This window comes from Anas platyrhynchos, chromosome Z, assembly GCF_047663525.1.
Source record: "Anas platyrhynchos isolate ZD024472 breed Pekin duck chromosome Z, IASCAAS_PekinDuck_T2T, whole genome shotgun sequence".
In the NCBI taxonomy this organism is placed as follows: Eukaryota; Metazoa; Chordata; class Aves; order Anseriformes; family Anatidae; genus Anas; species Anas platyrhynchos.
The window spans coordinates 12,935,000-12,950,856 of record NC_092621.1 but is presented as its reverse complement, the minus strand read 5'-3'; the positions used below and the strand labels follow the sequence as shown (position 1 = coordinate 12,950,856).

The window sequence follows — 15,857 nt, the reverse complement described above, 5'->3', positions numbered from 1 at the left end:
AGATGGCAGATCACCAAAGGAAGGCCCCCTTCAAAGTGGACCAGTGAGGGTGGAGGAGAGATTAACAGTTACATTATACTCCACTGTATTAGCAATCAGCTAGAAAATTAACACATACACCAGCATTCCCCCAGTTCTTAAGAGTATTTCAGGAATGGTGGCAGACTTTTTGCTTAAGAGACTTTCATCTCACCTGAGGTGCTTGGATAAAGCACAGAGAAATGAACACATGCACAGAAGTACCAATGTAACAAGAATGAAGGTGTTCACAGCTGAACCTCTTTAAGGCTGTGCTAAAAAAAGGACAAGATGAAAGACTATATTATTCATGTGAGTAAACTGGATTACGATAACAATAATGTTTTGCAGCTGAAGTGAATGTGGTTTTCCTTTTTTTTTTTTTTCTTTTTTTTTTTTTTTCTTTTTTTTTTTAAGAGGGGGGAAATGTTTATTGTAAAAACATTTGCCACACGATGGCGGCACTATTCAATGGGACCAAAATTTTGGCTATTATTGCTGGGAAACATTTCGGAGTTTTCAGGAGGCTGATTGTTACAGGGCCACAGTACAGCTAAAAATGAAGCATTGGCAGCATCTGAATAGCTATTTTGCACTGTGGATGCTAAGTGGCACAGTGGGTTAGTACCATAGTCTTTTTCTCCTGGAGACTGAGCCCTGCATCCTGGCTTGGCCTATAAATGCAAACAAGCTGGGTGGTCTCATCCTGGTCCCTGTTTGTGCATATCACAAAAACACCACACAATTTGGCACAGCCAGGAGCTGCTGCCTGGGAGAGGAGTGGGCTTTGGCTGTGCAGGGAATGGCAGGTCCAGGGCATGGTGAACCATCAGATCTGTGAAGGGAAGCTTGTGTAGCACCTGCTCAGACTGAACGATGGTCACCATCTGGAATCAGTCCTAATCAGATTCAAAGTACAGTTGCAGCATAGTTTATTCCATGTGCATGAAATTCGAGTTAGATCTTTATTTTATCCTTCTCCCTATTGCTACTTATGGGCCTTTGGTGCCAGCAAGCACCATGGGATTTGACTTGTTTTTATGTACAATTACAGTGAATAAATTTGTTTATTGTACACAAACCTTTATTTCTCTATCAACAAGCCTGGCGCTAGGGTGATGGTATTGTTCCATTTTACTTACTGAGAACCAAAACAAAGAAAAGATGAGAGACTTTTATAGGTTTATGAAAGAGACAAGGACACTATTGGGACAAGAATTTGGGTTTATGAAAGCCACAGCAGTGGGGTTTCTGGAGTGGAGGCTGTACAAATGAAGAGAAGAGCTAATGGAGAAAATGGGTGGGATGGAAAGAGGAATACAGTACTGGAGAAAATGGGAAACTGGTTGGGGCACCGGAAAAAAAAAAAAGCAACAAAAACAATGCAGGAAAAGAGTAAAAGTTGATGAGAAATAATAACTATAGAACTGGGAAAAATATCAGTAAAGGGAGAGGGTTTTTATTACTTAAAAAACAAACAAAACAAAACAAAATTAAAAAGTCAATGATACAATCAAGAAAAAAAATCTGAACAATCAGGAAAAGCAGAAAAATGTGCAATACCTGGAGAAAAGAAGATATAAAGAGCAATGAAAAAGTGTTCTTAAAAAATAAATTGCTGAAAAATGCAGTTTTTGAGGCAAGTACTTGTGAAGGTGTGCCAACTTTTATGAACATAACTGATTTTAAAGTGAGGAGCTATTACAGAAAAGTTGAAATATTTCTACTTGATATTTTCTTAGCTAAATTGTTCAATCTCTTATTTCAGAGTAACCATTCATTTTACAGCTATTTCTTTTAATTTAGAGTAGACTAAAATTTATCCAGAAATGAGATAAAAATGAGACGTTTGAAGAAGTGGAGAATGAAATATTTCATTCTTACATATTCTTTCATTCTTTCGTACTTGAGGCTGACAATTTATTTTATTTTATTTTATTTTATTTTATTTTATTTTATTTTATTTTATTTTATTTTATTTTATTTTATTTTATTTTATTTTATTTTATTTTATTTTCATTTCATTTCATTTCATTTCATTTCATTTATTTTAATTTAGCATTATAAAGAAAAAAAAAATGATTCATGATGACCTGGAAACATTATACCCCCCCAGTCTTTCAGTTCTCTCACTGAAGTATAAACTCAATTATTTGTGCAGCCCTAGTTGTGTAATGAGGCATGCTGAAGAACTTCAATTAGATATGCAAGTGCTCCTATAGTAAAATTTTGGAATTTTAGATACATTTGGGTATCTTAGAGACATCTGAGGAGACAGGAGGAAGGCAGAGGGACAGAAAAAGGATCACGATGCAGGATGTTATCATCTGACTGCATTTCTTTTTATTATCAGAGGGAATCTCACTGCTTCTCTGATGTTGCAAGTCTGGGTTTTCAGCTTGGCATGGAGGTGTAGACATCTCTCTCCATCTCTCTCTTATTCCATACTCCCTGTGTAAGCCAATCTCTTAGTAGAAAGATGCGAGAAAACCAAAGAATGAGTGAACTATCAGTTCATCTCAATTTTTTTATCTTGTTCTGGGAAAGAGCTGATCACACTGGGAGCAAGTTGATCACACATTGTTGATCACAGCAAATACAACTAGCACACTTGATCACACCAGAAGCAAGTTATGCTCTTCTGTATCATTTTCATTGTAACTTTTAAAAACCAAGTACATGTTATAGTGTCAGTTGAAATAAATGCCCTCAGTTTCTCTTCAGTTGTGCCTGCATTGGAACACAAATTTTACTCATGCAAACCCAGTTCTTCTGAAAGGAAGGCAAAAGTACTTTCTGTGCCAGTAGCTGATTTTCCACATGCATGATCCCTTTGCTTTATATGGGCCACACACTGTCACAGAGACATAAATTCTTCCCTAAGAACGGCATGGCTGTATTGTATCCCAACTTCCATGCCTGTATTGTATCCCAACTACTGAAAAATTAAGGAATACAAGAGATCTTTTTTTCTGGGTGGGGTGAAAAGTGAGTGAGACCACCATGCCAGAAATGCCTCCAAATGATACACTAACCCTCTTTTCTATAGCTCTTCCCATTATAATAGGAATTCTAGAAACACAATGATACCTAACTGGATAGAATGAATGAAAGTTTAGATAACTTGGAGAAAAATGGGAAAAAATATGCTTATGCACTTTATAACTCTATCTCTTCTTTGATTTATTTTATTTTATTATGTTTTAAATCATGTTTGTATTTATATATGGTTTTTGCTCAACGTACTACAGGTCAATTAATAGAGGTCATTGTCCAGTGGTTTGGTGGTGTATGTTCAGGAAGGCAGGGCATCTCCCTGCTGCCTCCATCTGCTCCAGTTAACATAGATTTCAAGTGATTCAGCTCATGTCTTTTACTTCTTCCCACTCCTTCTGGAAAGACATTAATTTCCATTCGATGGTATCTCTGCTAGCTGAAGTTGTTGCCAAATAGACCTTAACACCATCCCAAACCACTTCTGTGAGAAAAACAGTGGATTGTCTAGGATGACTGCAATGTAACAATGCTGTAATATCTTAGTCAATTGACTTCTATTGCTTCACATGGCACTATGATATTTCTGCATTTGGACCATGTAATTACACATCCTGAATGAAATGACTACTTCTCAGTTGTTGAATAAACTCAAATATAAATTTTTAATATTTTAATATTTTGCAGATATCAATATGAAGTTATATACCTGAATTTGACTGAAATTAAGTTTGATTAACTTTGATTCTTTTTATTTTTAATGTTCCTCTCTACCCACCCTTTCCTTTTTTTCTGTGCTTTTTTTTTTTTTTTTTTTTTTCTTGAAACTGTAAGCAGATATTTAAAATGAGGAAGCTTTACTATAGCCAGATCCTACTGTATATAATGGCCTGTAATTCCTAAGTTGCATATTATGTGTTTGTTTGTATTGAATTTGTGTGAAGATTCTATTAGAGAGCCTTTGAAATAAATCCCCCAATAAAAAGCAGTAATGTAAAACTATTTTTATTGAAAATACATCTACAAAGTAATGTTTCTCAATCCACTCTGGGTGCATACCAATGCAGAACCAATAAGGGATGGGAAAAGGAATCTTTCTATAATATCTGATTTCCAAAAGAAACAGTTAGTATAAAAGAAGATCACATACTTTGTGACACAATTCATTTTTCTCAGCTGATGTCATAGAAAGACAGCCATTTACATTAAACCTTTGCAATGTATTTCCAAACAGAATCTTAACAAAAGTTAAATTGTTATGCCATAAATTCTACAGTTAACATTTACACACATATTCTGAATACAGTAGCTATATAAAAATATCTCTAATTACATATCAGAAAATGTCTGAATTCTAGATTTGTGTTCTGTTAGAAAAAAATAAATCATACTTGCTTTCTTTCAGCCAGAGATTCATTTAGAGTTTTGCAGGTTTGACTGCTCGATAGTCTGGGTTAAACCCGGCTCACTTCAGTCACTGAAGTCTTCCTGCCCATGCTGTCTCGGCTACTCAACAGGAGAAGCTGGGCAGGAGTTTTCAGTCCTGAAAAAAAAGTCTTGCCTTGTTACTTTAGACATGGAAAAAGATTTGCCTTCTGTCAAGATGCTGAAATATTCACTACAGTCAAGCACACTGTATTTATATTCTTTTAGTGACAAAAGGAACATACTATTTTTTTTTTTTTTGATTAACAACTGTGACATTGCAAGGGAATCCTTCATTTGTATTTATTTACTTATTTTTAAACAGGGAAGGCAGAAAGAAGAGAAACTTATGTTTGAATACAAATGATTGCTCAACATTATTGTGCCTGTCAATTAATATTTCTTCATTCCTTCAACCATAAGTGTATTATTAAACTTTCCAGTTTAACCTCTATAATAATAGAAGATAAAAAGTAAAAAATATTTATAATTTACATTTCTAGAACAGGGCTTAATCAGAGAATAATGTTGAAATGAACTAACAGCCACTAGACTACAAGTGAATTATCCCCTTTTTTTTTTCATTCTTTGTTTATCTGTTTCCTGAAAGAAACCTACAATATTGCGCTTTAAAATTCTTTCTAATTAAGTTTTCAATATTTATTATAGTATTTACTATTTTGCATTTTATATATTTTTTTCCTAGAAAAATGTAAAAAAGCACCCATTAGTTTTGCTTTCTAAAGGGTTGTTTTTTTAAAAATTATTTATTTATTTTTTATTTTTGAGATGCTGCCAATAAATGCACAAGGATTTTGAAAATTGTCATGTAGTTAGGAAGCATTCTCCATGCAAAAAAATGTAAATCCAACTAACAGCTTTATTGCTGTCAGTAGAGTGAGCAAGCATTTGGAAATTTTCCAATCAGAAAGTCCCTTGTTGGCATCAGGGATTCAGATTTAGAATCCAGTCCCATTAGGATATGATCATCTCACCCTTCTGCACTTTCTGCAGAGGGATACCACTCCCTCATAGTCTTATTATTGCTTATTAAGGAGATTAATTGGCATACCCAGAGCATTATTATTATTATTATTATTATTAGTTTTTTTTTCCTCCACACATAGATGAAGATGCATTTCCAGTCCCAGAGTCAATACAGCCTAGGGCTTTGCTCCTACAAGCACTTACACACATCTATTGTTCAGCTGGGTCATGGTGTTGAAATTATGGGGGCAAATCCAGAGTGGAGGTACATACATAAATGTTGACAAGTCAGTGGGAGCTGACTAGGTGTCTGTCAAGATCAGCTGAGGACAATGCAAAAAACTGTGTCCAGATAAAATCACTTTCTCTGAAGTATTTCAAGTCAGCTGATAAAAGTGCTGATTGTGTTTGTGTTTGTTTGTTTTTTCTTTACTTACATCTCTCTTTTTTTAATCCTTTCAATTACAGTCCTTTTTATTGTCTTGCTAGTAATTGAACAAGGATGTAATGCTAGGACAAAAGAACATCAGATGAAAAAAACAAAAAATGTTGTTAATTTACTTAGCTGAATGCAGTTATTAAGTTAGAAGTATTGATTGTGTGCTTATAGATGTTAGGAATTTCACAACAGGTATTTAAAAAAATAAAACCATTTTCAGGCTCTGTTATCTGTTCTTACTTTCCAGTTCATAAAAAAAAAAAAAAAATCACATTTACAGGACCGAGTAACACACACACTGATTTATATTTTTATTTTTTAACTTAATTGATTATTTTTTTATCCCCAGTTATCACTTGTATAGCAGGACCAGTGTTGTTGCCTGTTATTTTATTTTATTTTTTTAAGTGGGAAGACAACATATACCTTGATCACTGCTAATTTGGAATATATTTTCATTAATTCTTTCCAGTGCAAGCATAAAGGGAGATTACAGGGAATAAGTGGACTTGGTAAATTCATGAAATAAATGGCTGGAATAAGTGTGTATATTTCACACTTGTAGTGTTGGACTCTTGCCTTCCTTACCCTACATCTTGGTTTCACTATCTAATGGTTTCTCACTCTCATTTTCTTGTGAGATCAGCTGGTAAGGTTTCTTCATTTCATTTTCCTCTATCACAGAATTACCCATCTCAGCATCCCTGTTCTTCAGCTCATGCCGTGACAAGTGTTCAACAATTCCTGCTCCAATGGAGTCTCCCAAGACATTGGTGGTGGTACGGAGACGATCCCTAAGAAGAAATGGTAAATTAGCCTTGGCTTTACCACTTGTTCTGGGAAGCATGCAGACTAGTTTAAAAAACCTTTTCATAGCTACTTATTGATACAGTCATTTTAGGAATATACATTTAACGTAACTGTTAATGGCACGATTCCTTCTGCAGTAATAAACAATATACTAGGATTTGGGGGCACAAAATATGTAAATACTGTTGGTAACCTCACAACAAGAAGAAACTGTGTGATGAGCATGATAAAAGGAGCATATGACAGATGCTTCTCAGAAGTATTTCTATACACTGTTGGTTTGTTTGATATCCTCTCAACATAGAAAGCCAATGAAAATGTATGTTATTGTCATTTCCCTCCTGACTATAAAGTATGGTCAGTAATTTAGTAATGAAATCCAGCTGAAATGATTCAAAGTAAACTACAACTCATCCCTCTTAGAAAGCTCTGCCCAGAAGATGCAGGAGGCAGCTTGATGAGGAGTGAGTGGTACTGTTAATGGATGGGTGTCTACTCACTTATGGCTGTGGCATGTGGTTAGATAATTATTTGAAGATATTAACATTCTGAAAAAAGACATAGGCAACTTCTTACAGGGATCATTTGGGAAGACTGAAGGGTAAAAGGCTCTGGAAAATGGGCAAATAGAGGTTGGAAGAAATTAGTTGTGATTTGGTTCTTTGATTTCTTTATGAGATTTCCCTATATACCTACAAGTGTAGCCATACTGCAAACAGAGGAATAGAAAAGCTGAAGGACGCTACGTTGTGGTTGCTGGGTAAGAATTACATGACTGTTTCATTTCTGTGTCTATGGGGAAGATGTAGATTCCTGGATTAGATAGACAACAGGTCTGTAATGAAATATGTCAGGTCTGAACCAGTCAGCTTTGAGCCTGATTGATGGAAAGGTTTTCATCAACTGCCCACGAAACAAAACAAAACAAAACAACAACAACAACAACAGAAAACTATAGCAATTCTTTTCTGGTTGAATTACAGCATATCTGAAAGTTCTAATACAGTAAGGGTCCATGTAAGGATCCAAGTAAAGCTTTTGCACACAAGTGGAACCATCAATAAGTAACACCTCTTACCATCTGGTCTAAGAATATTCATTAATTGCAATAAACTGTGATTCTTTTCAGCATTTCTTTCCAAATACCTTCGACAGCAAAAGTACACCACTGGTTGCAGTATTGTCAAAATATCCCTGGCTACTGTACATGTGGTTTAAGCTCTTAATGATGCTGGAAAAGTACTTACAAAAACCAGTCCACTGCAATGATAAGAGTGATATCATCTGTAGGCAAACCAACTGATGTAAGCACAATGACCATGGTGACCAGTCCAGCTTGAGGAATGCCTGCAGCCCCAATACTGGCAGCAGTAGCTGTGATGCTGAGAAAAGAGACCACAAGAAAAATTAATTGACTTTCATAGTAAACACCTTATCATCTGGCAAACATTAACAACACATATGAAGCAAGAATCCATTTACTCAGTAATAAAGAAAAAAACGACTCCATTCCCTAATCCAAGCACTTCACAGATGCAGGGCTTTGTGAATTTTAACCTAAAACATATACACTAAACCTTTATCCAGAACCATGGACACATGATTTTGTGACTGTAAATACCCTGGAAGATGCTAATGGATGGTCAAAAACATAGGTACATGCCACCACTTGCTGAACAAATGCACTCCAGCAGCTCAAACATGTTAAAAGTGAATTTGAGGAGATAATTTTGTCATGGAAGACCTAATGCAAAAAGTTTTTTTCTCTGTCTACCTCACTATAGAATCATAGAATCATAGAATGTCTCAGGTTGGAAGGGACATTAAAGATCATTGAACTCCAGCCCCCCTGCCATAGGTAGGGATGCCACCCACTAGATCAGGTTGGCCAAGGCCCCATCAAGGCTGGCCTTGAACACCTCCAGGGATGGGGCATCTACAGCTTCTCTGGGCAGCCAGTGCCAGTGCCTCACTACCCTTCTACAGTGAAGAATTTCCTCCTAATGTATAATCTAAATCTATCCTCTTTTAAGACCATTCCCCTCTGTCCTATCAATATATACCCGAGAAAAGACTCCTTCTCCAACTGTTTTATGAGACCTCTTTAAGTATGGAAATGCTGCAATGAGGTGTCCCCAGAGCCTTCACTTCTCCAGGCTGAACGTCCCCAGGTCTCTCAGCCTTTCTTCACAGGAGGGGTGCTCCAGCCCTCTGAGCATCTTTATAGCCCTCCTCTGGACCTGCTGTAACAGGTTCATATCCTTCTTGTGCTGGGGGCCCCAAACCAGGATGCAGTACTTTATGCCAAGTGAATTATAATCTGTCCTCTGGCTGTTGGCATTCAGCCATCAAAAAACAGAAAGCTGGCAGGAACCCTGAATCATACACTCTAGTAACTTGACATAAATATGCTTGTTCACACCTGGTTTAGGAAGAATTTGTTTTTTCAGGTGATTTGGCAGCGAGCAGCTCTAGTATTAATGAATGTGGAATTATTGCCTCAGAGTGTGGAGGCAGAGTTATGCCTTCTGTTGATGAGTATTGAATTAAGCTGTTTTTTGTTTGTTTATTTGTTTGTTTGTTTTTTAAGGAGAAAAGCACTTCTGCTGGAAAATCTCCTACATTCCCCATTTACCACTATCTGAATGTTCAGTACTGAGTGATAAATACTTTTCTCTCCCTGTCCCTCCCTGTCCTAGTGTCCCTTTCTCCCCTTGTTGACATTTCTTTCTTTTGCACAGGTACCCATCACCCTTTTCTCTTAAATTGTTTGAGTTACATAATGACATTAATGCAGATCGGTTACATCAACTGCTATGTAGCATGTTTGTTGTTGTTGTTGTTTGTTTTTCTGTTCTATTTCAAACATGAAGGCTTTTGTGCTTGAAAACATACTCATCTTCTCCACTTCTATCAGCTGAACTAATAAAAGGTATTTCTACTCTAAAAGGTATTTCTACTCCTTACACAAATTGCTCTACTTGTATCCTGAGGCCATGAAGACAAGGAAAACACCACCCCTCCTAGCCTTAGGTTAGCCATGGTACCATGCCACTGTGCTGCTCTTATGCTATGGTTTGATACATGCAAAGTAAACTATCCAGTTCTGATATCCAGTCCACAGCTCCCAGCAGCTGCATGAATTCTTAATAAAGAAATTTTTAATGACAAAAGAAATTAAAAAGTTATTAAATATTGTTCCTGTTGACTCAGTGTACTAAGTTCAGTGATAGATGTGTTATGCTCTAGTTTTTAAATTTTTACCTAATGGAGAATAAGTGCTGGGGGGGCTCTTCTGTGCAGAAGATGTAAATCATTATAGTTATTCAGCTACTGTAGCAGTTCTTGTTTTTAGCTCTAGATGCTTTTGTTTAATCCCTCATATAACGGCAAGAAGGAGTCATCACAAAGGTTCTTTTAGTAGATGTAGGTAGTAATGGCTTCTGTACCTGATTGTGATAATCTGCCCAAAGTTCAGATCAAAGTTGTTAACCTGTGCAATGAAAATTGCAGCCAAAGCCTCATATAGAGCAGTTCCATCCATATTAATTGTAGCACCAACAGGGAGAACAAATCTTGTAACTCGTTTGTCCACTCCATTTATTTCTTCTAGACATTTAAATGTAACAGGTAGTGTTGCAGAACTGAAACAAAAAGAAGATAACGCATGATACACTACTTGGTACACATTTTACAAAGAGGAGTGCAAAGTGTCTTATGTTATTATAACAAGAAAGATTGTTCTGATTGTCTTTGTTTTTATGTGATCTACCAGAATATCATAAATAAATAAATAAATAAAGCCAAGGCCGAATTTAAACATTTCTAATAATGCAGATTCTCCTAATGTGTTTGGAAAGATTTTCCAGTCATTCATTATTGTTACTATGTAGTCTCTAGTCTGAATGTGTCTAACTTCAGCATTTGTCATCAGATTTTGTTATACTTTGGCATGCTAGGCAGAACTATCTATTTTAAAATTCCCACTTCCCATTTTTGATGCCATGGAGTTATGACTGAACCACTCCTAAGCCTTGTTTTCCTGAAGTTATACAAATTCATCTATTCAAACCTTCACTAAACAGCGTATTTTCTCCCTCTTTATTTAATGGCTCAATTGCAAGGGGCATTCTGATAGATGATTACACCACTTTACCAATTAATCTCAATTAAACTCTGCTACATCCAAATAAATAGTCATCCCAGTTAAAGATCAATCTAACTGTACAATTTGCTTCCTCTACTACTGCCCATTCAGCCCACAGGTTGACAAATTACATTTCAGAGACACTGTCTCAGAAGGAAGGATAAGGTGGCTATTTTGTAAGAGTGGACAGGGCTCTTTGAAGATGTATAGCTACACCTGATTACACCAAAATAAAGAGTTTTTTCAAGACTCAGCAATTCAAATTATTCTGTTTCTGTGACATCTTCATTGCCAAGTACTTCACAGACTTTCATGTTTTTGTAAACTTTATCAATCCTGATAAAATAAAAATACTGATAAAGTATTAAGTAAAGAAGGGCTGTGGGAGGTTGTGCTAGAAAATGTCGTTGATGGCAATCAACTTACTGTTGAATTTTGAAGTTTTTAAATGCACTTGTAGTGTGCTCTCTTGATCCAGCATCAGTCTATGTTCTTACTTGGAATCTTGAGTAGCTCCAAGTTGAACATTTCACAGACATTGGAAAATATCCTCTTAAAACTATTAGTTTTACCCACCAAAGTTTTAGTATTGTAAAAATTAGATATTAATTTTATTTGGCACTATTTATTTTCTCTTAAACTGTGTCACTTGTCTTCAGTTGTATCATCTTCCTATTAAAATCATTATAAATACATTTACTTTTTAGGCATTCCACAGATTGCAAGGATTGACATCAAAATGCTAAATAAGAAACGTAGTAATCATCCCTCTTTACCCACTAAGATAAGGACATTGTTCCTTAAAAGCATTTTTGTTGATACAAAACTTAATCAGATTCTACATTAATAATCCTAGTAGCTTCTAATCCAGATCTTCAAAACAAACCCAAACACTAGTGTCTTGAATTTATTTATGCAGAATGGCTGACCAAAAACATCTGTCTTTATGAGATACTTTAAAAATCTATTGAAGTGGAAGGTGCTTTGTGAAAGGCCATGTGGTATAGGAAACATTTGATCATAGCAATATTTCCTTTCATCATAGATGCAAACAGGGTTTTTATTCACATGAGGTTCCTCTGACCTCATCAACAGGTAACAACAGGGGCATTTCTGTTGCTTGTCGTACTATCCATCACTGGCTACCAGGATCTTTAGCACAGAATATCATGTGCCAAGAAGGACTCTTACACTCTCTCACACAATCCCTTCTGAGCCTTCCCCTTTGCTGTTTTGTTTTCCCATGCACAAATGCAAAGCCTTGTTTGCCAGCTTCAGCATTTTGTTTACCAACTTGTTTACCAACAAGTGGTTACAAACTACCTACAAATCTCAAAGACCAAGACAATGTCACAAGGGTTCCAGCCATAGAGTATGCATTGCCAAACACGCCTATTTAATCTCTGTTCAAGCAGTCTCATTAAAAAATAAGGTTCAAGTCAGCATAATAATAACCACCTCTATCAGAGAGTAGTGGAACAGCAATAAAGTGCCCAGTATTGGAATATGAAGTTAACCAATTATATTAGACAAAATTGTTTCCGAAACCAATAATACTATAGAAAAAATATGGACTTAAAATGTGTTGTACCTGGAAGATGTTCCCAAAGCTGTGACTAGTGCCTGGATTAGGCCTCCAATAAATACCCAGGGGTTCTTACGAGTGATCAGGAAGTACAGAAGAGGTAAGACAATGACAGCATGAATAAGCAAACCAATGATAACTGTTACAGTATACATGGCAAGCTGACCACCAATCACACCCATATCTTCCATCTCAACAATTTTTCCAGCAATTAAGAAGAGGATTCCAAGTGGTGCATACCTGCAAATAAGAAATTATAATTGATATTGGACAAAAAACACTTCTTCAGCTATATCTTCGGTGTTTATATGCAAGCATGAATGTAGCATTTACTGGTAAGATGACTATAATTATTCAGAAGCAATCTGAGAGTTTAACTGTTTAACTCTAAACAGGTCAACTTAGATGAAACCACAGCAGTGAATATTTCTAATAGGCTCTGGTGAGAGGAATATAGGAAGAGGAGATGTATACTGCACCTTTCATACATGAAATCTTAAAGAACTGCTTAAAAAGCATGAAAATCACATAGCAAACCTGGGTTGGATATACACCGGAAAAAAACTGCCATGTAAAGATGAGCCTATAGAAGAGCAGTCTCAATTCAAATTCTTCAGTAACTTTTTTAACTTGTAGGAAGATGATCTCCCTTTGTAATTCAAGTGTCATCTAAAAGCTAGTTTAGCCAATTCTGGTATAATTCTGCCTGTTTGAATGAAGGCGCATCCAACATCATTGCAGACTATGCCAAGTGCCCAGTTCTGTTCTCTCTCCACTGCTGTTTCTCATGTTACTGGGGAAGGAACTCACGCTTCCAATGGTTTAAGTGGCTTCTGGCCATTCCTACTGGGGCACTGGATAACACTAGCATGGAGCTGTCTGTATGGCAGAGGTTATGGCTCTGTGGGGCCCTGACAGAGTAGTCTAATCTGCTTTTTCTTACCAAAAGACAGCTACAAATGAAGAAGGAGCTAGACATAAATCTCTTAAGGTCTTCAGAAACACAAATCTGTTACAGCTAGACTTTTATACAGCATTATTTCCATAAATGCTAACCCATCTTTTTACACTAAGTTATCAGAGCACACCATCATCTAGTGTATCTCAATTGCACTTTTAGCCATAAAATCCATGTAGACATTTCTCAGATACTACTCAGTGCTTTATCATCTTAAGTTTGCCAGTAAATAATGAGAAAAGTTTTTTTCTTTATATAGATTTTTAAGATAACTTTTACTTATATGTATATTTATTATTATTTAAATATTATAATAATATTCAATTCTTTATATACTATATATATTATTCTTTACATACTTATGTGAAAAAATATATAAGCATATTTATATACTTTTATAATTATATATACTTATATACTTTTTATTTTCGCATTTAATACCGCAAAATAAGTGTGTGTGTTAGGGCTCTGTGGTTTGGTTGTGTGTGTCTGTGTTTTGTTTTTTGGTTGTTATTTTTTCCGTAGTAAAGAAGGCACCAAGACATTCCAGACTATTTTCATAATTAACCTTCTACCTGACAAAAAGATGAAACTTCAGTGTTTAAAAGACTTTATACCTCGTATTTGAGGGAAAAGTTATTGGTTTTATTTATCTATTGAACACAACAATGAAGTAGCAAAAGTTATGTATGTTTGTGTGCAGTGCAGCTACAATGCAAGGACGTATTTACACACTACACAAGAACCAGGAACCAGTTGTGTTGGAAACTAAAGATAGCAAAGTCTTGCTGCGTAGAAATGTGATTATGTGAGACATTTGTCGGTTTCCTTTAATGAAGTCTAAGTAGATTATAAGGACTCTGACAGCATGTTGTTTTGATTACTATCTTTATGAAGACATAGAATGGCTCTGTATAAGCCTGGCAAATTCTGCCATATATCCTGATTTTGCTCAGGGCCAAAAGCCAAGCACTCTGAAAGACCAGGCATTTTTTAACAAATTACTTATATATACAGAATTACAGTTCTTGGGTTCACTTACCAAAAAGGCTACAAGGAATTTAAAATCTTGTTGTCTGACTTTCTGCCAGACAGATTCTAGCTATTCAGTGCATGACTGTGGTGAAAAAAAAAATAGTTAGTAACTTAATGCAGAATTTATCAGAGGCACTTACCACATGATTAGAGCTACCAATCTCATGATAGCCTCATTAAGGCTATCAAAGAAGTCTTTTAATGCCTGACCTTGCTCCTTCATGCTTCCGATCACTAAGCCAAAGCTAATTGAGAAAACCACCAAGCCAAGGGCATTCACTCCATTTACAGAACCTGGAACAGGAACCATTTCCTCTTTCATTTGGGTGAGAGTTTCCATTGCTTCAGACACATTGTTTATTATGGAAGCCACTGTGGATGTGTCATTGGGTGGAATATCTACTTTAAACATTCTCTTTTCATAGTTAGTTTTGAACTGGTAAAACAAAAAGAACAGAAATATGGAAATCATGTGAATTATAGCAAACAAAGTTAAAAAAATCACACATTAAATTACTACTATAGGACATTTGAATTCTTTGTGTAGTACTTGTTAGTAAAATGTACTGTGATGAAAACCTGACCTTCCTGAAAACAACAAAAATCTGTATTGACTTCAAGAGCTAAATTTTCACCCCTTTAGATTCCAGTATTTGCTCTCTCATAAGTATGTTGAAATCAAAGACATTTATCATGCTCATAAGCCTTGTGACAAAATTATTGATACTTAGTTTGCATTTTTATAAATTGTCATTTTTTCACCTATTTTTTTTTTTAACTGTTAAATGAATATTTTTGTGTGTGTGCTGTTGGAATACGTTCATGTGCTCTGGACTTTCCTTACTTTTTCTTCTTTTGAATTACAAAAAATATTAGATGGAATGCATGCTAAACATAACATACACTTTTTTTTTCCATATTTTATAACCTGAAATTAGGAATTTGCTATGGCAAAGCCATAGCAAAAATAGGAAAACTAATGTTTTCCCTGCTTTGCAGTAACAATTCATTAATATTTATTGTTTTTGTTGTTGTTGTTAAGGAAAGGGTTCTACTTTAAATGTTTCCATTATGGAATGGACAAATCAATTTCAAGATCTCAGTATGCTACTAAATCTCTTCTTTGACAAGCTGTATTCCACCAAATTATTTTTCAAGGAGAAATATGTGCCCGGAATACTTCTTTCAGGGTTCAAAAATCCCTTCAACCCTGCCCTAATTAAGTTTTTTTGAGCACAAAGAATACTGTATATCACTAGTAAAATGCTTTTAATATATCTCACGATGCTAAATATTGTTTTAAAGTAATGGAATGCAGGTGTCAAGATTATTTAGCAACTTGGATTTTTATTTCTTTAGTCCTGCCTACAAAACTGAAATATTTGGTCCAAGAGCTGTAGTATTATTAGTAACATTGAGAAACTATTGCATAATCGGAGAGTATTTGAGTGAAAGGGAG

The 15,857-nt window shown here is 35.5% G+C and overlaps 1 protein-coding gene across 1 annotated transcript in view; it reads right to left on the bottom strand.

Moving 5' to 3' along the window:
- Window positions 1-4,001: 4,001 nt before the first annotated feature.
- SLC1A3 (solute carrier family 1 member 3) overlaps window positions 4,002-15,857 on the bottom strand; it is a 64,422-nt gene continuing 52,566 nt past the window's right edge. Inside the window, exons 6-10 of the mRNA XM_027446545.3 lie at window positions 14,539-14,834; window positions 12,412-12,645; window positions 10,123-10,317; window positions 7,921-8,055; window positions 4,002-6,657 (exon numbers count right to left, since the gene is read on the bottom strand). Of these exons, the coding sequence (XP_027302346.1) occupies window positions 6,453-6,657; window positions 7,921-8,055; window positions 10,123-10,317; window positions 12,412-12,645; window positions 14,539-14,834 (1,065 nt within the window). The 3' untranslated portion in view covers window positions 4,002-6,452. The remainder of the gene's footprint in view (window positions 6,658-7,920; window positions 8,056-10,122; window positions 10,318-12,411; window positions 12,646-14,538; window positions 14,835-15,857) is intronic.